Raw genomic sequence first — 26,890 nt, forward strand, 5'->3', positions numbered from 1 at the left:
GCCTCTGCCTCTGCCTCTGCCTCTGCCTCTGCCTCTGCCTCTGCCTCCCTAGTGCTGACTCAAGCCTTTTCTATTTTTTATGAGTTCTGAGTACCAAACTCAGGTCCTCATGCTTCCATGACAAGTGCTTTACTAACTGAACCATCTTTCCAGTCTTCTTTTTGCTTTACTTGAAAAGGTTACCTTAGGCAAACCAGCTATTCACATTAGGTAAGCTACCACCAAGTGAATCCATATGTTTTGTCTAAATTGCTTTTGACAAAATGGATCCTACTTTTCACTGCATGTCTAAGTTGACTCAAAGGGCTGATCTCTGACAAAAGAGGGATTTTATTTGTTACTACATTCAGCAAACATGTTGACCAATCTGTTTGATGTTCTAAGTGCTAGAATTTGGGGTTAAAAATGATAGATATAGCTATTGCTTTTAGTGTGTTTACTGCTTTTAGCCTACCCAAAGGGTCTGATGATCATGAACAGGATAGTGTATGGTTTCCTAGAGGTAGCATGCTTAGGTAGTTAGGCTGAGGAGAATTAGGAAAATACCTTTATAGAGAAGGCAGTGTTGTTTTAGTTGAATTGTAGTTGATAAAAATGGATTAGCTAGAAAATAGAGAAATTTTTCCAACAGAAACAACATGGGGTGTGACAAAGAAACATGTACTATGTGTAAAGATACCACTGTAGCTGTCTTATAGAATGCAGGATTGTCGATAAGGCATTATGATTATTTTGACCATGAAGGCATTGTTCTAACATCTGGTATAAATAACCTTCGGGTCAGAGTGCATGTTCTAGAGCACAACTTTATTAGCTGTGTGAAGTTGCATATTATTTGTTATTATTATATCATATTATAGCTATTGCTAACTTCTCTAGGCAGTTCTTGTGTATTATATATATTAATCACTTCACATGAATATTTTAATTTACTATCTTGTAGATACTTTTAGGTAGTGATTCTGTACATTTATTCACATTGAGATAGTTTTCAGAGTTGGAGAGATAGCTTAGCAGTTAAGAGCCTTGACTGCTCTTCCAGAGGTTCTGAGTTCAATTACCAACAAGCACATGGCGGCTCACAACTATCTGTAATGGGATCTGATGCCCTCTTCTGGTGTGTCTGAAGACAGCTACAGTATACTCATACACATAAAATAGATACATAAATCTTTTTTAAAAAAAAAGAAAAAAGAAATTATAGTTTTCAGACTGAAGGTGTTTTAGCCAACTATAGCACAAAAATAGAAGCTTAGAAATGGTAGAAAAATACCTACACTTAAGATTTTTTTTTTCCACATGGAGGAATCTAAAAGCTAATTTTTTTCTGGTAAATTTACTAATTGAACACACTTAACAGATTTTTCATTGTGACACTATTTTGTAGAACATGGCAGGTAGTAGATTTAAAACAGCACAATTATAGAGAAGACAGACTTTGGAAAAACAGCATTGTTAAGTCATAATCCTTTATAATAGTCTACATGGGGAGCAGTGGAGACATTACTGTAGCCAGCAGATAACAACGTTGGCAGCCATTTCCCATAGGGGGGTGTTTGCCAGGTTCCTGGAGCATCCTAAAGTGCTAATTGAACCACCTTGAGATACTTTCAGCATCCTGTTTGTCTGTAATTATCAATAGAAGCTTTCAGATTCCATTGTTTTCTTTAGCTGCTCAGGAGTCCTGCAAAAAACATGAATTCAGATTTATATTGGAAATGTAGATTCTTTTGTGAAGAAAGAATGAGCAAAACACTAATGTTATCCCAAGTTGGCTCGATATCTGTCTCTTTAGGTATTTTCTGTAGTAAAATGAAGTATTAATATTTATATCAAATAAGATTTAGTTACTTTAGTTTGATGTTGGATAAGATTTAGTACAGACATATATGTACTAAGTATGTGTTAATGTGCGTAAGACATTAAAAGTGTCTTATTTAGAATACCATTAGAAGTTTGGTTCTTTGTAGGACAAATCTATGGAGTCTCATTAAGTTGAATAGTAGTTTAATAGCTGATCAGATAGAACCTTGTTAAAGTGGGTTTGAATTTCAAAAATACTTAAGTATTGATTCGGTTATAAATTCTGAAAATTTAACAAGGAGGTGTCCCAAAATATTTACACCCATTTGATTTTTTTTAAAAGTGTTTTATTATGCATGTCTGGTAGAGGTTTCTTAGAAAGTTAAAATAATGTTGTCTCAAATTTTTGTCTTTCAAAGCATTATCTAAAAATGATATTTTATATGATGGAGACTGTGAGGAAAAGCCACATGACATTGTGCAGAGCATTGTGGAAGAGATGGTAAACATCATTGTTGGAGGTAGTGTACTTCGTTTGACATTAGTTGATTCTGTTTTACAGGATTTCATCTGACCATAGAAATACTATAATATGGAAGCAAAGGAGTAAAATTGTAAATTCTGAAATTAGTGTTTGTATGTATGTGTATGTATGCAGTATGCCCCTTCCTGACCCATTCACACTGCTTTCTAAGATCTCTAGAAGATGATTTCGGCCACCAGAGAGCATCAAACCCTGTATTTTCCTTTCCACCGGCGTACAGGTGCAATGCCTTCCCGTGCCCTGTTAAGAACATCTGTGTCTATGTATTAACAAACCAGTAAGCACATCTTTCTACACAGTTGCTGTAATAACTTCAGCATAGGACTTTTTCCTCCATGTAAAATTTTTACATTTTTTTATTTAAAGTACTTGACCATTTCTTTCTTCTTTTAAAGTCACCTTTCTTTAGCATATCTGGACTTCACTTACTCTCTGAGGCCAAAAGGGCTATTCAGATAAATGCTCTATGAGTCACAGCAGTAGATCTGATAGCAGGCAGCATTGAGTGTCTGGGTAGCATAAAGAGATGATTAGATTTAAGAGGGGTGATTTGGTATAATACTTGTGATATCAAATAATAGAGAAAAATTATAAAAGCAATTTAACAGGATTATAAGTTCCAAGATTAGGATTTTGGATTTTATTCTAGGACAAATGAATCAGTATTAGAGAATTTAGAACTGAGAATTTTGCTGAGAAGATGTAGACCAAGTCTGAAAAAAGGAAGCCCTGTAAGAGACTTGCACGGTAGTCTGGTTATAGTAAGACTACGTACAAAGTGGAAGAAAGCAGGAATGCTAAGATAACAGACTTTATAGCCACTTAAGTAGCTAAAGAAGAGAAAATAAAGATGTCACACACAGGGCTGGAAAGATGGCTCAGTGGTTAAGAGCACTGCCTGTTCTTCCAGAGGTCCTGAGTTCAATTCCCAGCAACCACGTGGTGGCTTACAACCATCTATAATGGGATCTGATGCCCTCTTCTGGTGTGTCTGAAGACAACTACAGTGTACTCATGTGCATAAAATAAATAAATCTTTAAAAAAAAAAAATAAAAATGTCACACACAGCTCTAGGGCTACTCCACAGTGTGGTGATTCACCAAGAAGACTCACATGACTCAACATAAGAGTTGTCCAGCAAAGAAGGAGGAGTGAGGGACCCATCTCCCAGGGACTACTTCCTCCAACCAGTCCTACCGACTAATGACACCTCCAAAAAAATAGTACCACAAGCTAAGAACCATGCCTCAGCACATGAACCTGTGATGGACCTTTCATATATAACATTCTGTTCTTTACCCTGAAAGGTTCATGAACATCTCATGCTGTAAAAGATAGTGTAATTCCATGAGTTCCCAAAGTACACTGTACATTGTTTAAAAGTCTTCACCAAAGCAGATTCATAACCGTGAGCCCCTTAAGATCAAACAGCAAGCTATATAACTTTCATATTCCATAGGGAGGACTAGGAGCAAAAAAATGCCGCAGCACATCAGGAAAAAGAGGAAATCCTGTGGCTGCACATGAGGCATCCAAGGCATGTGGTAAGGCGCCCCAGAATTCAAAGCTAGCCACTGCCTCTGGATTTGCCCATGCGTATTTTCTGGCCAAACTGCAAGTTTCCAAACCCTATGCTTACTTTATTTTCCCTCCCAATTCCCATTACAGCCTGTCTAAAAACAGCCAGTAATCACTATGCTACAGCTTGGTTGCTGGGCATCCATGAAGTTGTCTCCACTAGGTTAGTCTGTCCCTGTAAATTCTACATCCTACAGAGTTTCAGGACACACACAAAATGTAGACATGTTGTTTTGGGGTTTTTTTGGGTTGTTTTTTTGCCATAGTGTCATAACGTACACAACCAATTTTCTAATGGTTCAAAAAACCTGTCCATGCTATGTGTAAAGACATAAAGGTATGTGAAAAGGTAGCAAAAGTGTTAGCGAATCTGGATAAAAATGCTTCTAAGCCAATTCCCGATACCCTCCTGGTAACACACAAATTCAGTCTTCACTGGTTACTCCTTTATCAGCATTGTGGTTTTCTGAGACCATTACAGTTTGCTTACAAAATTCTAGACCATTGGTTCTCAACCTGTAGATCATGACCCCTTTGGGGGGGTCACATCAGATATTTACATTAGAATTCAAAAAAGTAGCAAAATTATAGTTATGAAATATCAACAAAATAATTTTATAATTGGGGGTTACCACAGCATAAGGAACTGTATTAAAGCGCCGCAGCATTAGGGTGGTTGAGAACCGCTATTCTAGGCTTTCTTTAGCACACTTCCCAAACTTTTCCAAGTTCTTCCTAAAAATTTGCCCCCAAAAGTTTTGATTTGCATTACTAGTATAACAATAGCAGTAGCAGCTGTCATTTCTTAGTATTCATGTTCCTAGTCCGTTTGTCACATGACAATATCTGGGAGAAATAATTATTTGGCTCCCAATTCCAGGGTATGTTTATTTGGCTCTGATGCTTCTGGGCTGTGGTGAGATAGAACACCATGCTAGGGAATATGTGGTGGGAAGAGCAGCTCACCTCATAAGGGACAGAAAGCAGGGGCTTGGGGGTGGACGTGACAGCCTTTACAGACATATCCCTACTGACCTACTTCCTACAAAGTAAAGTAGCTTTCAAACATCACCGTCTGGGTATTAAACACATGATCCTGTGAGCTCTAAGTCATACATAACAAGTCTATTAACATTGGTAGTGGAAGTCCCAAGGTTATCCAGTGAGAAAGTAAGAGACTAAAGAAAGACAGTACAGTATTAGGAATATTAATAAAAACTATAAAACATTTAAAACATTATCGCTAAAGAGAAAATAAGAGTGTTCTGATTCCATATATCCTTTTAAAACAGTGCATTACAAGTCCTGGGTTGGCACATTGTGAGCTTATGTGCCGATTCTTGCTTGTTTGGAGAGTGTTGGAGTGAGGCTTAAGTTCTGGAGCGTCCTAGGCCAGTGTTCTAGTGCTGGGGGACATCTGCAGCCCCACCTGTTTCATAAAAGTCTCACTGTAACACAGCCATGCATAGTCACAGTAAAGACTGTGATTTATAAAGCTGAGATATATACTGTCTGATGGCTTACCAAACAGTCTTTGCAAGGACCTAATACAAGTGTAGACTAGGAAGTAGGAGTTCCCTCATTCTGCAACATTTTACTTAGGAAAGTCTCAAATGCAGAGAAAATTCCAAAGAGCAGTGTTGTGAGTACTTTTATCCAGATTCACTAACACTTTTGCTACCTTTGCTTTCTGTCTTTACACATAGCATACATATATAAGGCTTTTGAACCATTAGAAAATTAGTGTGTATATTATATCATTGTACCCCTGTATAATGTCCAGATATATTTTTTTCTGTAAATAAGGACATTATCATATGTAACCTCAGTTTTATTTTCACACCTAGGAAAATTGCCATCTTTTCAAAAATATCTAATATAGTTAAGAATTTTCTCACTTGTCCCAAATATGTGCCTCTGATGTTCCTTTTTTTTTTTTTTTAATCCAGGACTCAATCTCAGTACACACTTCAAATATGAAACTTACCTGTATTTGATTTTAGTTACAAGTCCAATGGCCTTTATAAAAAAGAATTGAGTATTTGTTTGAGAAGAAATGGGTAATATCTGAAGTTCAACAAAACATATCAGTGTTTTAGCATTCATAAGAGTCCAGTTTAAGCTAGGCGATGGTGGCGCACGCCTTTAATCCCAGCACTTGGGAGGCAGAGGCAGGCGGATTTCTGAGTTTGAGGCCAGCCTGGTCTACAGAGTGAGTTCCAGGACAGCCAGAACTACACAGAGAAACCCTGTCTCGAAACCCCCCCCCAAAAAAAAAAGAGTCCAGTTTAGTGAGTTAGTGTATAGTTAAAAGTCGACCTCTGCTTATGTCCTTCTAGAATAACCTTCTATCAGCTACGTGTGTTTATTGCCAGTGCAACTTATAGACCATGTTGGGAAACATGCTAAGTGGATATTTGCACTGTAGTAAATACATTACATTTAAAAAGTGTGTCAATACATATTTTACTTTGCTTTTGGTCACTGTTTCATTTTAGATAGACTGGGTTTTGCTTGTTTGTCTGTTTGGTTCTAAGCACACTGACTTAATCAGATGTACTTGAGTGTCTTTTCTTGCCATTTTAGACATGGGAGAAGGGACGGCTGTCAGTGCAAGTACAGATGGCAACACTGGAACTGTAGAGGATGGTAGTGACAGTGAAAACATACAGGCCAACGGAATCCCAGGAACACCCATTTCTGTTGCATATACACCATCGCTACCTGATGACCGGTTGTCTGTCTCCTCCAATGATACTCAGGTATATATGGGGTGAGGTGGAGAGGAGGAAATGGATGGTCTGCCAGTACCTTGAGCAAATCTTCCTGGCTGATGCTTTTGTTTGATTTCAGCTTGTGGAAATGGGGTTTTGAGTAGACTTCTTATTACTATAACTTAGAGCAGTTTGTTCTTTTAAGATGTATTAGTGGCCACATTCCACCTGTGATTGTGTTTCGTCTGTGTTCACAACCCCTCATTCCCCACTGAAATTAAATTTAACAGGAACATTGTTTTTCACAAATTATGGAGAAATTATAGTATCGTAGGGAAAAGGTGGGAATGTAGGGCATTTTAATGGAGCCTCTGATAAGAGGTTCACAGAAGTCAATGTGGACAGGAGTGGCAGGTGTTCAAACTGCTCTGTTTTATGTGTTCTAGTCTTTATGTTTGCAGATGAGGATTCTAGAGATTTTCTTGGTTAGATTGACCTTATCCAGTAAATGACTTTACCATATTAGAGTTCATTGAAAACTATGCTAGAAGGCTAAATGTTTTTTGATGGGACATTTCTTTATTTTCCTGGTATATTAACTTGTTTAGGAATCTGGAAATTCTTCAGGACCTTCACCTGGTGCTAAGTTTTCCCACATTTTACAAAAGGATGCCTTTCTAGTGTTCAGGTCATTGTGTAAGCTGTCAATGAAACCACTGTCAGATGGACCACCAGATCCAAAGTAAGTCATTAGCCATTTTGTTTTAGAGGTTTTTAAGCTTAAAATGTATTGTAAATAATAGCGTTTGCATTTTCATTTGTTCTTCCTGTCCTGTGGAATCTTAAAATTTTTGTTTTAAAAAATACATACCAAAAATAATAAGTTCCCAAACTTTTAGAATATATTCCTTACACTATTTGAGAAAGGATGGGCAGCAATGCATAATAGTGAATACACAGTAGATGGCAATATATGTTACTGAGTGAATAAGTCACTCAATACATTTCAACATTCTGAGTAACTTTAGAACTATTATAATCTGATGAATTGCCTTAAGATGATTTTTATCTCCACTTCTATTAAGATCTTTGATATAAGTTACCCAATTTCCATCAAATATAGTATTTTTTTTTTATTTGACACAAGCTGAAACCATCTCAGAAAGAGTCCCAGTTGAGGAATTGTCTCTATTAGATTGTGATATGGGCAGGACTCTGGAACATTTTCTTGATTAATGATAGGTGTTTAAAGGGCCAGGCTACTGTGAATGGGGCCAACTCTTGGTCTTGGGTTCTATAAGAAAGCAGTTTGAACAAGCCATGAGGAAGAAGCCAGTAAATAGCACTCCTCCATGGCCTCTGCTCCAGTCCCTGCTCTGGATTTTCTTTATGATGGACTTGTATGGAAATGTAAGCCAAATGAACTCTTTCACTCTCCAAGTTGCTTTTGATTAGTGTTTTATCACAGCAAATGAAAGCAAAGTTCAACATTAGGAAAGGGTCATATTTTGTGGATGATAATCCAGTGCAGTTTATTTCTGATTGCATTTAAGGCTTAGAGTTAAAAGAATGACCTGTTATTTATTGTTGTAGGATATATTACATTGACAGTTTTAGGAGAATTTCTAGCAAAAGGATGTTTAGAGAAGGAATGAAAATGATATCAAAATAGAGGAAAATGTAAACATTCCTACTTAAATAAAAAAAGAGACTTTGGAGTGTTTAAATGCAACTAAAATCTAGAGATGTTTACTATAAAAACTGGACATCTGAGTTCAGATCCTAGAACCCTTGTAAATCCTCGGAAGTTTGCCTAGTGTGCTCACAGCTGCAAATGGTAGAGACCCTGTTACAAATATGGTGGAAGGTTAGAACCAGTACCCAATGCCTCTGACCTCATGTATGCAGGCATGTCTACACAAACATATTTTGCCCACACTCATATAAGAATGTGTGCATATACAAACATCACATACACACACAGAAAAAAAGGCTTTGAAAATTGTGTTTCACACACACATAGAAAAAAGTCTTTGAAAATTGTGTAAGTTTCTGCAAAACACATATTTTCTATAATTTTATTGTTACATTGTTCTACTTTAGGGAGAAGCATGTTTCAATTTTAAATTAAAATTTTAAAATGTTTTGAGACCCAAATCTCAAGAGTCAGAAAAATAAGTTGTTGCTTCTTCAGTATTTTGAAAATAGGAACTTGATGGAAGTAGAATTAAAGTTATTAATAATGTACTGAATAAGAATGTATTTTAATATAGTTCCTTAGTATTAAAAAGGAACTTTCTCGTTAAAAATTTGACAATTTTGGCATTTCATTCTGAATTGATGAAGATTACTATAAGAAGAAACAACTTGAACAATTTTGGAGTTAGTGGTTTACAGAAGATTTAGGTTACGTTCCCAGAACCCACATCAGGTAGCTCACAGCCAAATGTAACTCTAGGTCAAGGGGATCTAATGCCCTCTTCTGGCTTCTGAGGGTACTTGCATACATGTGATGCACATAAAACTACACAGATATACACATACAAATAAAAGCAAATAAATCTTTATAAAAATCTGAAGTATTAAGTCTGAGGAAAAAGCTGAGTTGGTATGAAGCTTGCCTTGCCAGCATGAGGACCTGAGCCTGAATTTGATCCTTTTTTTTTTAAGCCAGACATGGTGGCATGCACTTATCAGCCCAGTTTGGGGGGTTACAGGACCAGACACATGCCTAGGGCTCACTGGCCAACCAACCTAGCCTACTTGGGAAGTTACAGTCCAGTGAGAGATGGTACCTAAAAATGATATGGATGGTGCCAGAGAAATGGCATTTCAAGCAGTCCTTTGGGCTCCACCTGTACACATACTTACAGAAAGGAATTGGGGTTATTGCTGAAGATCATTTGTGCTATGATTTACTCCCATATGTTTAGCTTTCACAAGTCAAAACTGGGATTTGATAAAATCTGGAATATTTGTAGTTACCCAGTTTTGTCTTTACTTCTGTTTATTTTCTTGCTGTGCTAAGCAATAACCTATGGAGAGTTTCCAGATTCTACTGTAATTTGAAACTACCTCATAAAAAATTGCAGACATGAAGTTTCCATCTTGGTTGCTTATTAGAAGTTTAATTTAGCCAAGTATGGTGGTATACTCTTGTCATCCCAACTCTTGGAGGCTGAGGCAGGAGAATTGCCATATGTTCAATGCCACCCTAGACTGTATAGTGAGAAACATGTTTTAGAAAATGTTTAATTTATCAAATAAGACAATCTTTTGATCCTTACTGTTTTAAAAATGTACATAACAAATACTTAAATAATTGAAAACAAGAACAAGTGGATCTTGTAAGCAAATACTGTCTAAAAGACATTTTATTCAATACTAAGAACAGAAAGTTAAAGTATATTTATAACAAGACTCATATATTAGAAAATGGCAGCCTGCAGGATCTAATTACTATAGGAATTGAGCAAAAAGAACAATGTAAGGTAACTTGGAAACAGTATGTAGGCCTCAGAACACCCAATATAAGGACTTTCTAGTGGTTACTTCCAGTTGTACCTCTCATTGTAATTTAAAAGAGCATCTTTGAGTACTAATAATACCCTTGTAGCACATTCAGAGTAATAGCTATTTTGGAAACATGACTTTAATAAAAGATTTTTGTAGTTTTTGTGATACACTATAGATATAACATTAAATGTTCTTGTTAGGTTGGCTGAGATCTGTGAAGTACTTGACACAACTAAACATCTTAAGGTAGAAATCAAGAGCGATAAGGTGTCATATATGCAAATGTGACTAAATACAATGTTTAGAATAAGTTTTTAAAAATTCCTGCAGCATTTAATGCTCTGCCTTTTAAATAATACTGCTTCCAGAGAATATCGTTGGTCTCTTGAATCTAAGGGATAATTTTCAGTGGGAGAAAAAAAAAGTACGTGTATAAAAATAATTAAAATGTTAGATAATAAACTGAAGCATGACACAACCTTGATTTTAAAAAAATGATAAAAATTTTTCAGCCAAAAAATTTTTCAAATTTTCATTGTAGAAGTGTTTAGAATAAGTGTTTACATGTTAAAATTTTATAAAGTTCTAAAGGTCTCTGTTTATTTCAGAAGAGTAACAAGAATTTCAAATACTTATTGGGAAAGTATGCTTGAAATAATGTTATAATTTAGTGGAACATAAACATTTCTATTGGTGTTTAGGAATTCTGAGTATGAATAACATAATTAGAAAAACATATTAGAAGCATTACATACTAAGCATAGCAGATATCTTCACTCTGTTCATGTGATCCATAAGAAGTATAGTTTTGAAAGAAAGGAACAAGGCATAAATCTGCAAATTAATTTTATCCTTTCTAGGGGAATAGTAGGCTTAATGTTTAAAATTCTCGTAATTTTTACCCTTGTAAGAAGCACATGGATTTGCTATATGTATATAACAACATTTAATAAAAAAAGAGGCCATGAAATTTTTTTTATTTACTTTATATCCCGATCACTACTCCTCTTCCTGGTGCCCCACTTCCCACAATCCCTCCCTTCATCTTCCCCTCCAATTTTTCTCTGAGAGGGTGGAACACCCCCCACCCCCCACCCCCTGGTTATTCTTCTACCCTGGCACATCAAGTCTCTGTAGGGCTAGGTGCATCCTTTTGCACTGAAGCCAGACAAGGCAGCCTGACTATAGGGGAACATATTCCATAGACAGGCAAGAGCTTTAGAAACAGCCCCTGCTGCACATCTGCTACATATGTGCAGGAGGGGGCTTAGGTCCAGCTTGTATATGCTCTTTGGTTGGTGGGTCAGTCAGAGTCTGAAGGGTTCAGGTTAGTTGACTCTGTTAGTCTTCCTGTGAGTTCTAACTCCTTCGGTGCCCTCAATCCTTCCCCTAACTCTTCCATAGGAGTTCCCAAGCTCCATCCAATGTTTGGCTGTGGGTCTCTGCATCCATTCAAGTCAGCTTCTAGGTATAGCCTCTCAGAGAACAGGCATGCTAGGCTCCTATGTGCAAGCATAACAGGGTATCATTAATAGTGTTAGAGATTGATGTTTGAGGCCATGAATCTTAAAGAAAGCAAGGAGGAGCATATGGAAAGGTTTGGAGTGAGAAATTAGGTAATAATAATCTCAAAAAAAAATTAAAAGAAATCCTGAAATGATGTGGCCGCAGAGAAGCACTTGGTAGTCTTGGCTAAGTTTCTGAATTTGTACAGACATGTGTACGGAAGTGGCTGTGAGTCAGTCCATTATTACCACAATCATGACCTTGTCCACATACTGTGCTTTGTGTCTCACCTCTCAGGTCTCATGAGTTACGGTCCAAGATTCTTTCATTGCAGTTGCTTCTGTCCATTCTGCAAAATGCAGGACCTATTTTCAGGACAAATGAGATGTTTATTAATGCTATCAAGCAGTATCTGTGTGTTGCACTCTCCAAAAATGGAGTCTCATCTGTTCCAGAGGTTTTTGAGCTTTCTCTTTCCATATTTCTTACTTTGTTGTCAAACTTCAAGACACATCTGAAGATGCAAATCGAGGTATGTTCTATGTTTAGACATTAAATTTTAAGGTTACTACTATTTCCTTTGTTTCATGTTACATTAGCAACACATGAAAGCTTCCCATAATGTGAAATAATAGGTATGTGCTTTTATGTGTTTCATTTTGTTCATTGATTTAGCTAATGTATCTATGAAGTACTAGGTGTTGGTTAAGCAATAAGAATGCAAAATGAATGAACAGCCTTTGCATTCAGCAAATTTTTTTTTTTTTTTTTGGTTTTTTGAGACAGAGTTTCTCTGTATAGCCTGGGCTGTCCTGGAACTCACTCTGTAGACCAGGCCAGCCTCATACTCAGAAATCCGCCTGCCTCTGCCTCCCAAGTGCTGGGATTAAAGTTGTGCGCCACCACCGCCCGGCGCATTCAGCAAATTTGTAGTAGTTGAAAATACAATCTGATTTTCACAATAATAGCTTTACCCCTTTACATATGTTATATAATAATAATTTGGCATGCACTCTGTCTCTGCATGTGATGTGTGTGTGTGTGCATGCGTGCGTGCATGTGTAGTTTTCATGTACACAAGTGCTTGTCACATTCAGCATATTTCCTTGAGACAGGGTGTCTTATTGGACCTTTTGTTTTCAGCTAAGCTGGCTGGCTGGTCAGCCTGCTTCAAGAATCCATGTGTCTCCACCCCAAAATGCTGGATGTACACATGTACAGCCAAGCCCAGCTTTGTATGTAGTACTGGGATTTGACCTTACATCCCCAAACTTTTCACATGCAGGACCTCTTACACACTGAGCCATCTTCCTTGCCTGAATTTAGCTATCTTAAAAGAACTGTTCAGTGCCATACTAGGCCTTCAGAGTTTTAAAGGACTTTGTAGAGGTGGCTGAAAGATATATTTTTAAGTTATTTGGAAACATGTAAAATTAATTTTTGCGTTGCACATTTTTTCCCAAAACATATATTTGTATATATCTTATTCCCAAAGTTTTCTCCCGAAATGTTTAAAGTAGAACAACACTCTTGGTTCTCAAATATTTTTAGAGACTTAAAGCTAAATTAGTCTCTATTCTGACTATGTCTACATGCATAAGGAATTGTCGTATCAGTTCCTTAGTTAGATCTTTTTTGTCCTTTTGGGAAACTTCAGTGTTGAAAAGGAACATTTTGTGTTTATGATTTGGTAGATCCTTTTCCCAACTCCTATTGCTTTCATGGCAATGTAAATTTAGAAATTTCTATTTGTGTGTTAGTCAGTATTCACCTTCATATTATATTTGATATGTTATAGAGTCTTTTAAAACGTTTGTGTATGTGTGCATTTGCATGTACATGTGGAAGTCAGAGGTTGATGTTGGTTGTCCTTTTCAGTTGCTCCATGTCTTATATTTTTGAGACAAGCTCTCTTACTGAACCTGGAACTTACCTTGTTCAGCTAGATGAGCTGGCCAGTAAACCCCAGAACTGAAGTTACCAAGTCTGGCTTTTTATCTGGTGTGGAAGATCTGAGTTTGGGCTCTTACCCACTAGGCCATCTCCCCAGCTTCTGCATATTTTATTTTTTGTTAATTCATACTACCAGAAGATGAATAATTAGCTCAGTGGACATTCCTTTTCCCTACCCTTGACATGATTAAAATAATGGCATTATCTTTATAAATTGCTCTTCTATATTTTCTATCAAATTTTATTTCAATATTGTTATTGGAATGAAACAGTAAAGACTTTAAATTTTAAGCTTAAAGATTGGTACAAACTGTCTATATTTGTCATACATCTGTGAAATAATTCCAGGCATTTAGTTAGTTGTAAATTTTTTATAGTTTTCCCCTATTGTCTTCAGAAACTACAAATAAAATAGTTTCAATCAAAATTTGGGATTTTTATTCTTATAATAACCAGACACCTTCCATTTGATGATGAGATACTTCTCTTAAGATTAGATAATATGGGGAAATTTTTAATACTGAGAGCTCATAGGGACTCTTTGAATGAGCCATGTGATATATAAATTCTTACAGAGCTAAGATTATAAAATTAAGTTTCAGTTGCAGTTTTTTTACAAAAATTAATTTAAAAGAAAATACTCCTTAGAAATTTCCTGTTGCCTCATAAATGGTAGGTTTTAATTTAAAATTTTTACTGTATTGTAGTTTATAATAGAAATTATTAAAATCCCGGCCTGGGGCTTCTACCAGCCTTTGGTTATTGAGTTCCTGGATGAAACATACACACATCGATAGCCTTTATATTTACAATATGCCTTAAGCAGCCCAATAGCTGGGCAGCTGCCTACCCTCCATGCTGTTAGAATCTACTTTCCTATTGATAACTCAGGGTTACTACTATGTTTCATCTGGGCTGTTCTTAGTTTCAATTGGGCAGCCCTCGAGGCTACGTTTTATGGCTTAGCTAACCCATTGAGGCTTCTCCTTTCCCTCCCCTACACTTTCCTCTTCTTCTCTAATACTAACCCAAAAAAACCCCAACCCCTCCTATGTTTGTTCTGCCCAGCTACTGGCTGTTGGCATCTTTGTTTACCAATCAAAATTAACTTGGGGGTGGGGGAGGCTACATCTGGACTCCAGGTATTGGGAGCACACGTACCATTAGAATAGGTAGTAAAAGACAAAACCTTCAGGAGGCATTATGTAGTTTAAAAAAATTAATATGTAACTTTCAGAGAGCATCTCCTATACTAAGATTGTATGCTTATATATCAGAGCTATTTATACATTTTCTGCTCTAATTGCTTAAGAAATTTATAGTTCTGATTTTATAAAAAGCCCCCCCCTTTTAGGCATAGGATATTACAGTAATAGAATTGCTTATTAGTTGAATTTTGTAAACTATAGATAGTGATACAGCTTTTCATACCTCTACAAATCTGGGTTTTTTATAAATCAGTATTTCAAACCTTCTTGATTCGCAACACCATCAAAGTCTTTTTAGGCAGACCTAGAAAGGAGGATTTTGTTCATTAAGCAATTGTAAGCAGGTAATTTATATATAAATGTTTAGCTAAATCTTGTGTATGTTTAATAAATAATACTTAGAAAGCGAAGGAAAACCCTGTCTCAAAAAACCAAAAAAAAAAAAAAAAAAAAGAAAGCGAAGGAAAGATACTTGCTTTTCATTCATTTTGTACTATAACTCTGCTGAGGTACTTATGTCTCCTAGATCCTATACAACTTCTTAGCCCTTTAAATCATAGTGGAAAATACATCTATATCCCTATGTGTCACTAATTTTCTGGTAGCACTTACTTTCATATGCTAACTTATCAAAACTTAAGTTTACAAAGGCGATGATGCCTTTAGAAGGAATATATCATTCATTCATACATACATACATACACACACACACATATATATATATACATATGTGTGTGTATATATATATGCATATATATATATACACACACATATGTATATATATATATATATATGATATAATTGAAACCAAACAATTTTCTTAGATTAAACAACAGTTGTCTCCCTGTGCATTCTGGGAAGATATGATACAGTCTTTGGGAACTGTGGTCATGGCCATAGATATTTATTGGATGCTTGCATATGAAACGTGTTGTATAGACAACGCTTATCGAGAGAGCTCTGGTTCATATCTTTGTAGTGCTTAATGTCCACAGAAAATAGCACTAATTGTTTTGAGTTCTTTGAAAGAAGAACACATTATGGGGCTGGCTAATAACTCTTGGGAGATAGAAAGATGTCACTTTTATTGTAAATGTTATTGTTTCTGGATTCACAGAACATAGTACACATGCTGATGTGTTTTGATTTTATCTGGCCTCAGGTCATAGTCACTTTCCCAAAATGATTGAAATTTTAGTATTAGCTCTCAGATGAAAATTTTCTTCATTAGCTCAATTGTGCTTGATAATATTCAACATAAAAAATAGTGAGAGAAAATGAAGGATTTTTTATTTTTATGAGTAATTAGAAAAATATTGAAATGTAGGAGCATTTAGAACTGCTCTGTACTAGAGTGTCCAAAATGATAACTGACGAATAAGAAACAGTTATGTTAGTTTACAGTTATGCATAAGAAATTATCACCCAGAAGTATTCCATATCTTTTTACATTTCATTTGTCAAGGCTCTGCGATGGCCAAGAAAGCTGGTGTTGGAGACAGAACTAAAAGTCCAATGCCAAAAGAGCTGAGGACCTCCCCTCTACTCTAGATCTTTGGACATTTGAAGGGCAATCCATTCTATGTTAAATAGTACTTTAAAGAGATGTTTCCTCTGCCACAGGTATTCTTTAAAGAAATTTTCCTGTACATTTTGGAAACTTCTACAAGCTCATTTGACCATAAGTGGATGGTTATTCAGACACTGACAAGGATCTGTGCAGGTATTTGGAATTGATGTTGATTATTTCCTGCAGTGAAATGTGCTCGTAGTCTAAGATTATTCTCTTATCACAGATGCTCAGAGTGTGGTGGATATTTATGTAAATTATGACTGTGACCTGAATGCAGCAAATATATTTGAAAGACTAGTAAATGACCTGTCAAAGATTGCCCAAGGAAGGGGCAGTCAAGAACTTGGTATGAGTAATGTTCAGGTAAGAGGATTTTTTTTTCCTTTTTTGTTTTATTGTTTTTTTTTTTATTTAAGTTTTTCCAAAGTTGAGATGTGCATTTTCTTTAGATGATCTTTATTTTATTTCTTAATTATTATAGGAATTGAGCCTGCGGAAAAAAGGACTAGAATGTTTAGTTTCAATTTTGAAATGTATGGTTGAATGGAGTAAGGATCAGTATGTGAATCCCAACTCTCAAACTACCCTTGGTAAGATAATATTTTGAGTTGAATTCTACATTATTATAAGTCAGTGATATGTTAGAAGATATTTAAAGATGCCATTAAGGTTGTCTTGTGTTGTATCTATTTACATAACAATAATTAGTTTCACCTTACATTCATTCATTCATTTATTTATTTATTTAATTTTTAATTTCGTTTGTCTTGCAGTAGTTTAATAAAAGAGCAAACACTAGAATTTAAAGAAAAACAGTACTGCCTTCAAATTGTCCTCAAGAATCACATTATACTTTTAAAATACAGGGAGAGGAAAGAACTAATATTCATTAATTTTGCCAAAACCTGAAAAAATGTTCAATTTCAGGTTGAAATTTTTCCAAGTTAATAAAATAATTGTCTCTGATACTTTGTTTTGCCTGATTGCTTGCAGGAAGTGTTGACTTTTTATATCAGAAACAAAATTGAAACCAGACACAGTCCTTGTACTCTATGGGCTTCATTTTTCTTTCATACAAATTACCAAAGAAACCAGATAAGCCTGGTTTTCCAAAGGTTTTTTTTACTCCACAATTAAAGCCCACATTAGAAGTATCTCCTCCCACTGCTGAGACACCTACACCAAGAAAGACAGGAAGGAATTTTGATTTAAAGACATTTTTCTTATTTTTTTCATTATAGACATGTAGAAATGCAATGTAAAACATGCATTTAATTCTTTTTGGAAACAACTCCTCCCAGGAAATAATAGTCTTTATTTGGAAGTCTGGTTCTGGACATTTTCAGAGACATATTTGGAAGTTAGCTGCAATTCTCTATGATGTTATGCTAGCAAGAGATAAAGTTGGGGCAGGATTTGGATTTTAAACAGGTATTGGCACATGTGTTAAGGCTCTTTCAGATGTCAAGTTAAAATTACTTTTATTTCTTCTACAGTATTTAATGTAAGTTGCATTGATTGTACACTTTCTAATTATGTCAGTATGTTGAAATCAGGCATGTCAGTTGTGAAGGTCTGTCAACCAGATTTTGTTTTATTGCCTTGAGTATCACAGAACCTTGGTCTTCTGAAAAAAGCTTGCAAGTACTGGAAGAAGTGAGTCAGGCTTTAAGCAGAAGCAAGAGAGTAATGGGCTTGATTATTGCTGGTATAACAGCTTTAATTACATTAATTGCTAACACCACTGCTTCTCCAGTTACTTTGACACAAGAAGTTAAGACAGCTACTTTTGTTAATCATTTAGAAAAAAAAATGTTACTAATGTGTTGAGTATACAAGAGGATTCAGATAGGCACTTGGAACAATGGATTGATACTCTTTATCCTATTCAAATTATTGGAAGGAGGTTCAGAGTTTTAAGAGTAAGGAGCCATCTGGAGTGTCATGCCAAATACCATTGGATTCATGTTAGTTCTAAAATTTACAGTGGTAGTTTTTACAATTAGGAAAAAGTTCAAAGACACTTGCAGTGTATTTGGCATAATTCTAACACCTCTCTGGATGTTTTAACTTTGCATAGTGAGCCTATGAATTTAAAGAATGCTGCTCTGCTGAGCATTGATATGGTATACACTGCTGATAAAATTACCCATGGCCTGAGGTCAGCATTTCCATTTTGGTCAAGCTTCAAGAATGGCATATATAGCTTGATCATGCTAGCCCCTTTTGTCCTGGGAATACTGTTATTCCTGCCCATTGTGTTAAAGCTTTTCTTCAACAATATCAACATGTTGGCAGCAAAAGTACATGGCTTGAACCCCCAGGCAGAGTTATTAAATTAACAGGCTGGCAAGCCAAGGACGGGTAAGATTCTGCACAGAGCCTTACCAACCTAAGATAGAAGTGCATTGCTTTTGATAATGCATATTCTATGACGGGTAAGGAAGGCGTTCTTAGAATGACCTAAGACAGGCTCAGTCTTGTTTATGAAATAAAAAAGGGGGAGAGGGGTAGAGCTTCTGGGGCTGCTTGTCAGGAATCTGACATGGGCTAAAGACAAGGAAATTGGCTGTTTGGAAGGAATCTGACATTGGCCAAGGACAAGGAAGTAGGCTTCAGGCAGGAATCTTAGGCTAGAACAAAGAAGTAATTTCAGACAAGAATCTAGATTTTAGGCTAAGAACAAGGAAATATGCTTCAGACATAAAAATGACTTTGGGATAGGACAGGGAAGTTTACTCAGATATTTGGGTCATCCTGATAAGCCCTTAAAAACAGTAATCCTGGGAGTGTTCATGGAATTCTGCTTATTGCCTTGCTTGTTCTTTGACTATTTGTGTTTATTGTCTTGCTTATTCCTTGACTATTTGCATCTATTATATTGCTAGACCCTCAACCTAGAACTGACCTTAATACTTGCATGTAATTAAAATGGTATAAAAGCAAAAAGGAGGGGGGAATCAAATAGGGGGGTCCTAGGGAGGGGAAATGGGGAAAGAGAATGACATCTGAAATGTGAATAAATAAAGTATCCAATTGACGAAAGGAAAAAAAAAATAAATTACCTAGCTGCTTAAAAAGAAATGTTTTCAATAGGAAGCTTTGTTTATAGGGATAATTGGCTTTAAAACAAACCAAGTCTGTCCCCAGGGCATTAGTAACTGTATTTTTTTTAATTTTATTGGATATTTTATTCATTTACATTTCAGATGTTATTCCCTTTCCCCATTTTCCCCCCATAAACCCCCTATCGCATCCTTCTTCTTGCTTTTATAACATTTTAATTACATGCAGATATTAAGTATTTTTATTACATGGAAGTATTAAATATTAGTTTAGTTATCCTAGCAATATAATAATATATATAGTAATAATAGAATAATATGTATAATATAATGTATCATCTCTTCTATATTGACATTTTTTCTTACAGGTCAGGAAAAACCCTCAGAGCAAGAGATAAGTGAAATCAAACACCCTGAGACTATAAACAGATATGGAAGTTTAAACTCCTTAGAGTCCACATCATCCTCAGGAATTGGCAGCTATAGTACACAGATGTCTGGCACTGATAACCCAGAACAATTTGAGGTCCTAAAGCAGCAAAAAGAAATAATAGAACAAGGGATTGATTTGTAAGTATTGTATTTGTAAAAAAAAAAAAAAGTGTTACAGAATATCCCTCAGCCACATGTGTGCTAACTCTCCACAAGTGTGCTAATTCTGCCCTGGTGTCCCCACATTTCTCATTGTTTGTCATTCTTTATTCTCTTGGATCAAAAAATTGAATGGCTCTATATTTAGTTCTCCCCATCATTGAAAGAGTTCCTAAGCAGATCCATAAGATATCCAGCCTACAGTTTCCTCAACTCCTTCTGTAACTCCCTTTTTGTGTAACATTCGTCTCTGAGGTAATTTTATAAAGAACTTTTGTCTAAGAAGGTATAAAAAGACTGAGAGAAGAAGTAAAGTGTGTATTTTGGGGCTCTCTATCCACAATATGTGTGTGTGTGTGTGTGTGTGTAAGTGTAAGGAACAGCAGGCTTGTTTGTAGGAAGGAAAGAGACCAATGAAAGGGGGATCAAGGCAGAAAGTAAGGCCATGAATATGAGCCAAGTACAAATTCTGAGTGTATGAGTGTATGAGTGTGTGCACATGCGCATATGCATGTGAAATGATCTAATGAACCTCTGAATAGCAACAGACATACCAACATAGAAGGAGGAATAGCATGGGGCTTTACCCATAGATAAAGAACTACAGGCAACAAAGAATGCTGAAAGTAGGAGAAATAATTCTCGCTAGAGATGAGTCCCCTAAATGGTTATCCAATACCACCAAGTGGTCAGCCCTGAAACCATATACATACAACTAAACCTAATGGACTGAAGAGCTTATACATATATAAGTATGGTATATGTATATATGTATGCATGTGTCAGCTCTTTTGTAAGCTGTTTCACAAAATTTAGCAAGAAAATTAATTTTGTAAGATTAAGAGTCTAGGAGGCTACTGCCAGGTTGGGATAGGAAATGTATTAACAAATAAAAATAAAATTCCTCACAAGAATGAAACATGTAATTAAACATGAGGACACAGAAACCTAAAAGGAGTAATACTAAAAATAGGAATTTTCAAATTTCACATCTTTGTCACATGATTTATGAAATCAGATGCAAATAAAACAGTCTAAAACTGGACATCTTCTGTTCATCAACAGCATGTGATATAACACACACACACACACACACACACACACACACACACACACACACACACACATATTTTGAGGATAGAGCAGAGCCCCAAAAGCCATACTTTATTTCTTCTCTTAGCCTTTTTATACTTCTTGGGCTAAAGTTCTTTATAAAATGACCTCATAGATGAATGTTACACAAAAAGAGAGTTAGAGAAGGAGTTGATAGTAATTTCAAAGCAGTGTTTCATTCAATAAGGTCATTATAAGTTCAGAGCAGCAGTTTCACATGTCCTTGCTTTATCATGATGCATACCTGTGGTTTCATCCTTGGACGTGACCTAGATTAATCTTTTTTTTTTTTCTTGATCACAAATCTGCCCTAAGCCTATTTCTCTTCTTAATGCAATTTATGAAAGCTCATTGTATTTCTTATTATGTAGTCTTTACTTAGTATTCTGTGAGGAGGGAGCACATTCTATTCTTGATTCTAACTTTATTACATCTTTCTGCCAAAAAATTAAAACCATCTTCTTAAACTTTGTTCTTAAGATTATTTGAATCAAATCAGGAATGCTATAAAGTAATTCATCTAAACAGCATTAATTCATGGAAGTCCATCTTCATGTTAATGTGCAGGAATTTTGCCCAATCGGGTGGGCTGATACCCAAGAATTATTACGCTATGTAATCGTGGCAGGATAGGAATATCAGCTGTGAGAAGCTATCCTGGGACAAAGTCTCTGGGGCTGTCTCCAGAGTGCACCTATTGCAGGCATGCAAAACAATGGACCTTCTCCCGGAAACCCACTCTCTTGTCATAGCCTTTCCTAGATGGCTTCTATGGAGTTTCAGAGTTTGCAATCCTACAGTTAGCTCTTTGCTTTACTGTTAATTCAGTAAAGTGCTTGCTTTGCATGCATGAAGACCTCAGCTCAATTTCCCAGAAACCACTAGAGGATAGATTAGATAGATGATATAGATAGCTAGCTAGAGAAAGGGGGGAGGGAAAGGGAGGGGAGAGGAAGAGAAAGAAAAAGAAAGATTCATTTTTAAAAGCTAGGCCTGATGGGTAATCTCGGCACTTGAAGGACTGAAACAGAAGTTATCTGTTAGGTCTCTTCCATCACAGCCTCATGGGTACATGAACAAAGTCGGTGAGGAAAATTCTTTAATATCATGATTAATTAACCTATTTTGTGAAGTGAAACATGATTGTTTAGTTGGCTGGACTGTATCAGAACTTTTGCCCCAGAAGAACCCTGTAGAATGAATGATAAAGTCAGAGAAATGGTCTTCTCTATATTTAGATGGATATAAATTTGTTTTGACAGATGAAAGTGTAACTGTGTAGTCGATTATTTGTTACATCAGTCTCCTGAAACCAAGTAAACAGGTAGAAGGTTTAGATGAGAAGTAAATTGTTATGGTCTTACTAGCAGTGCTTTAGTAGCAGCAGATGCTTCTGCCTCTGTGCCAGCTGTAATGTCCAGTGGAGGTGGACAGTATGGATAAACCTGAGGAAGTTCAGGTTCTGTTTGTTGAAATCACAACCAGACATCAGCATCTAATTGACATCTAAAAAAAGAAAATGTATAATGCCATTGGATCTTTTTTTATAAGTCTTGTCCAGCAATGTCCCAGGGATACCACTCAGATATCTTGAATAATTTCCAAAACCTGTGAGTTTGGCAGCAGGCTTTTTGGAAGCCCCTTTAACCATGGAACATGGATTGTTAAGGTACAAAAGGACACATTACTGCTGTGAGAAGTACTCTTCCAGAAAGAATTACCATTTCATAGTTTGTAAATACAATACCACTGCCCTACCCCAAGTTTGGCCTCAATATTTAAGTAGATGGCTCATTTTTCTCAGCTATGGCTAGACACTGCTATGCTGAAATAATAAGCCAGAATCTTGTCCTATAATTCATTCTTCACATACTTTAAATAATTGATTAAGACCCTCATAATTTTTATACCCTTGTAAAGTCTTTTTTCCATTTTGGAAATAAAAAGTCTAGCTCTTTTAATCTTTATGCACAGGTTGTTACACTAGTCAACATCTTACTGTTTTTTTGATGTCATATAACATAATAATACAAATTAATATTCCCTCTCATATGATAATTTGAGGCTTAAGGGTAGTAATTAAACAATGTCTATTCCTTCTTTGAAAAGTTCCAATGACAAGTCAAAGTTCTGGTTTTGCCAGAGCTCACTGTGGGGGACTAGTACATTTGTAAGGTTCAGAGAGCCTAGGTGAAGATTTCCTGACAGGAGTGTACTGTGAACAGACTCCCTGGAAAGTCGACCTAGTATTTATTGATGATGGCTTTCTGCATAGGTGAAGCCCCTTTTCCTGAATTTTAAATTTTAATTGATTTGATGTGTATGAATGTGTTTTGTCTACATGTATGTTTATGTACCACATACATTCTTGGTGCTCACAGAAGCCAGGAGATGGTGGCAGATTCCCTAGAACTGATAGCAGAAAAATGGCATTGTAACATTTCTGGAAAGATGACTTTACTAGCAACCTGAAAGATGGATTAGAATATGGGCAAAATGAGATGTGAAGAAGGAGCTGAAAGGGTTTGCAGCCCCATGGGGAGAACAACAGTACCAACCAACCAGAGCTCCCAGGGTCTAAACCACCAGCCTGGGAGCACATAGGGAGGGACCCATGGCCCCAGCTGTGTACGTAGGGGAGGATGACATTGTCAGGCATAGGTGGGTGAGGAAGTCCTTGGTCTAGTAAAGGCTGAACACACCAGTGTGGGGGAAATCGTGGGAGGGAGGTGGGAGGGTGGGTTGGGCATATCCTCATAGAAGCAGGAGGAGGGGGGATCGGATAGGGAGTTCCTTGGTGGGGGAAAAGGGGATTATATCTGAAATGTAAATTAAAAAAAAAAAACCTTAGAGCAAAAAAAAAAAAAAACTATTTCAGTTGTCCAGGAAACTGGTGATGAGTCACCAAAATAATATAAAAGTGGGAAATACATGATTTTTAAGGGAATAAATAACATTTGAATTGGCTCTTCGGAGCCAATTAAGGAGAGTTCCCCTGTGAGAAGATGCTGAAAAAGGCATTCAGAATAGTCTCCAAACACATTAAGTTTAGAGAATTCAGCAGGATATATAGAAATAGATGAGAGAAAGGGGTAAATTGGAACTGTACTGAGAAATGCCGTATGTGCTAGTCTAATCTGTTTAGGTCACTGTACCAAAGTACTGTCTAGTATCAGATCCTTTCTTACACCATCTCTTCTGCAGCATTGTCTCTAATCCTCTAGCTGGCCACTGTGGAGAGGAACTGGAAAGCTCAGCATGCTGTAGGAAATGCCTGTAAAATGATAGACTTCCATTTGAGACTCCTTTCTAAGAAAAAATAAACCTTGGGCCATGTAATGATTTAGTATATGCATATGTTAGTTCCTGTTTTCTATGTGCTATTAAGAAAGTAATTTACTGTACTGTAAAATCTTCTCAAGGAGTATGAGTATTTTTCTCTTTTTAATCTTTGTATTAACTTCATCTAGATTTAACAAGAAACCAAAGAGAGGAATACAGTACCTCCAAGAGCAAGGGATGCTTGGCACCACACCGGAAGATATAGCTCAGTTCTTGCATCAAGAAGAAAGATTAGACTCTGTAAGAATACTGTCTCGTTTCATTTTAACCCTTTCTACAGTTTATATGTATATTTAAAACAGTTAACTTGTAGCTTCAGACTGGAATTTGTGTGATCATATAGTCAAAACTTGTAGTTCTTAGGATTTCTCTGCTTTGTAAATGGTTATGTTGCACATGGAACATGCCATTGAATATTAATTTCTATCCTTTGTTTTTACATTAGACTCAGGTGGGTGAGTTCCTGGGAGATAATGATAAATTCAATAAGGAAGTCATGTATGCATATGTAGACCAACATGACTTTTCAGGAAAAGACTTTGTTTCAGCTCTTCGTCTGTTTCTGGAAGGATTCCGGCTTCCAGGAGAAGCTCAGAAAATTGATCGATTAATGGAAAAATTTGCTGCAAGATACCTGGAGTGCAATCAAGGGTTAGTAAGGCTCGAGTACTTTTTTATTGTCAGTTATGTCCCTGGTAGTCAGAATTCACCCCTTTCCTTAAGACAGCTTGCTTATATTATTTACTATTTGGAAGTGGTAATACACTTCCTTATAATTGTACTACATGACAGAATGTTAATCCTGAGGAGAACATTAAAAATGGTGTTTGAAATGATGTTTATATGAAACAACGCTTACAATGCCATACATTTATTTTTCAGACAAACCCTTTTTGCTAGTGCAGATACTGCTTATGTTTTGGCTTACTCAATTATCATGTTGACCACAGACCTTCACAGTCCACAGGTATGTTTTCTTCTACATCAAGTTTTACAGTAAGTAATAAAAATTAAATATAGTCTTTTGAGTATGTTAAGTACTAGCAAAAATTTAAATTTATGTGGCTAAACCAATTGCCAGAATTAAAATTGTATCCATTTGGTCTTAATTCTAATAAGACTTATAAGTATTTCTAAAATATTTATCAGTCTCATGATTGACAGTTATGCAAAGCTTAAAACAAATTTTAACCTAAAAAGATGTTTTAGTTCTTCTGAATATTCTTTACATGGAAAATACTATATATAATCTGTCTTTTTAAAAAGACATGTAAAGTTTGAGCAACAGTGAGATTAGTATTAGAGATTATATTAATATTAGAGATTAGCGTAGATTAGAATTGCACCATTCCTCACAGTTACTGATGGTCAGTCTTTTATGTGGACTCATGCACATCTCAGGTACTGTTGCGCATCTCACATTTCTTTTGTCTCTCAGTATATGTCTGTCTCTCTCTTTTTTTTAACATTTATTTATTTATTTATTTAATGCATGTGAGTACACCACCATTGTTTTCTTCAGATACACAAGAAGAGGGCACCAGACCCCATTACAGATGATTGTGAGCCACCATGTGGTTGCTGGGAATTGAACTCAGGACCTCTGGAAGAGCAGCCCGTGCTCTTAACGGCTGAGCCATCTTTCCAGCCCCAGTATGTCTCTCTTAGAGACACTCTTAAGTATAAACTACCATCCCAACTGAACCCTGAATAAGCGTTTCAACTACAGATATGTAGGGACTCCCAACCAGTGCAGGCTTAATACTTATGGTTCCTTAGTATTATTAAAGAACTGTCACTTGATTTCTAATGCCTACTTTAAAATGTTGCATTTGAAGTTTGGGATTCTTTTTCCTTGACTTCTAAGAGCACATTTTGGTACTATTCAGTAGAATTGTCTCTGTAAGTTATTTGTAAGAGTTTCTCGGTTATTAACGGGGTGTGATGGTGCACATCTGCTTTTTTTTCTGCTTCTTTTCGAGACAGGGTAGTCCTGGCTGTCCTGGAACTCACTCTGTAGACCAGGCTGGCCTCAAACTCAGAAATCCGCCTGCCTCTGCCTCCCAAGTGCTGGGATTAAAGGCGTGCACCATCACCGCCCGGTGGTGCACATATTCTATCCCAGCATTCAGGAGGTGGAGGCAGAGGCAGGTTACTCTCATGAGGTCAAAGCCAGCCTGTTCTGTATAACCCAGGCAAGGCTACAAAGTGAAACCTAGTCAAGAAAAAAAACAAGATTTCTTAGATATATATCAATCTTGAATGTATGATAAATTATGTTTTAAACAGTATTAATGAGACAGTTAATTCATTGGCAGTTTGCTGTGGATTAAACTTTGCTAAGAATTATTTTTATGTGTTTTGAAATATTCAAGGTGAGATT

General features: G+C 36.3%; 1 protein-coding gene across 1 annotated transcript in view; it reads left to right on the forward strand.

Moving 5' to 3' along the window:
• The window catches only part of Arfgef1 (ADP ribosylation factor guanine nucleotide exchange factor 1), a 106,518-nt gene that overhangs the window by 26,064 nt on the left and 53,564 nt on the right, over positions 1-26,890 (forward strand). The window contains exons 7-17 of the mRNA XM_028769115.1: positions 2,223-2,324; positions 6,513-6,688; positions 7,249-7,382; positions 11,960-12,194; positions 16,447-16,546; positions 16,620-16,759; positions 16,878-16,986; positions 19,830-20,031; positions 24,636-24,747; positions 24,953-25,158; positions 25,390-25,474. Of these exons, the coding sequence (XP_028624948.1) occupies positions 2,223-2,324; positions 6,513-6,688; positions 7,249-7,382; positions 11,960-12,194; positions 16,447-16,546; positions 16,620-16,759; positions 16,878-16,986; positions 19,830-20,031; positions 24,636-24,747; positions 24,953-25,158; positions 25,390-25,474 (1,601 nt within the window). The remainder of the gene's footprint in view (positions 1-2,222; positions 2,325-6,512; positions 6,689-7,248; positions 7,383-11,959; positions 12,195-16,446; positions 16,547-16,619; positions 16,760-16,877; positions 16,987-19,829; positions 20,032-24,635; positions 24,748-24,952; positions 25,159-25,389; positions 25,475-26,890) is intronic.

This window comes from Grammomys surdaster, unplaced genomic scaffold (genome assembly GCF_004785775.1).
Source record: "Grammomys surdaster isolate TR1022 unplaced genomic scaffold, NIH_TR_1.0 64, whole genome shotgun sequence".
NCBI classification, from domain to species: domain Eukaryota; kingdom Metazoa; phylum Chordata; class Mammalia; order Rodentia; family Muridae; genus Grammomys; species Grammomys surdaster.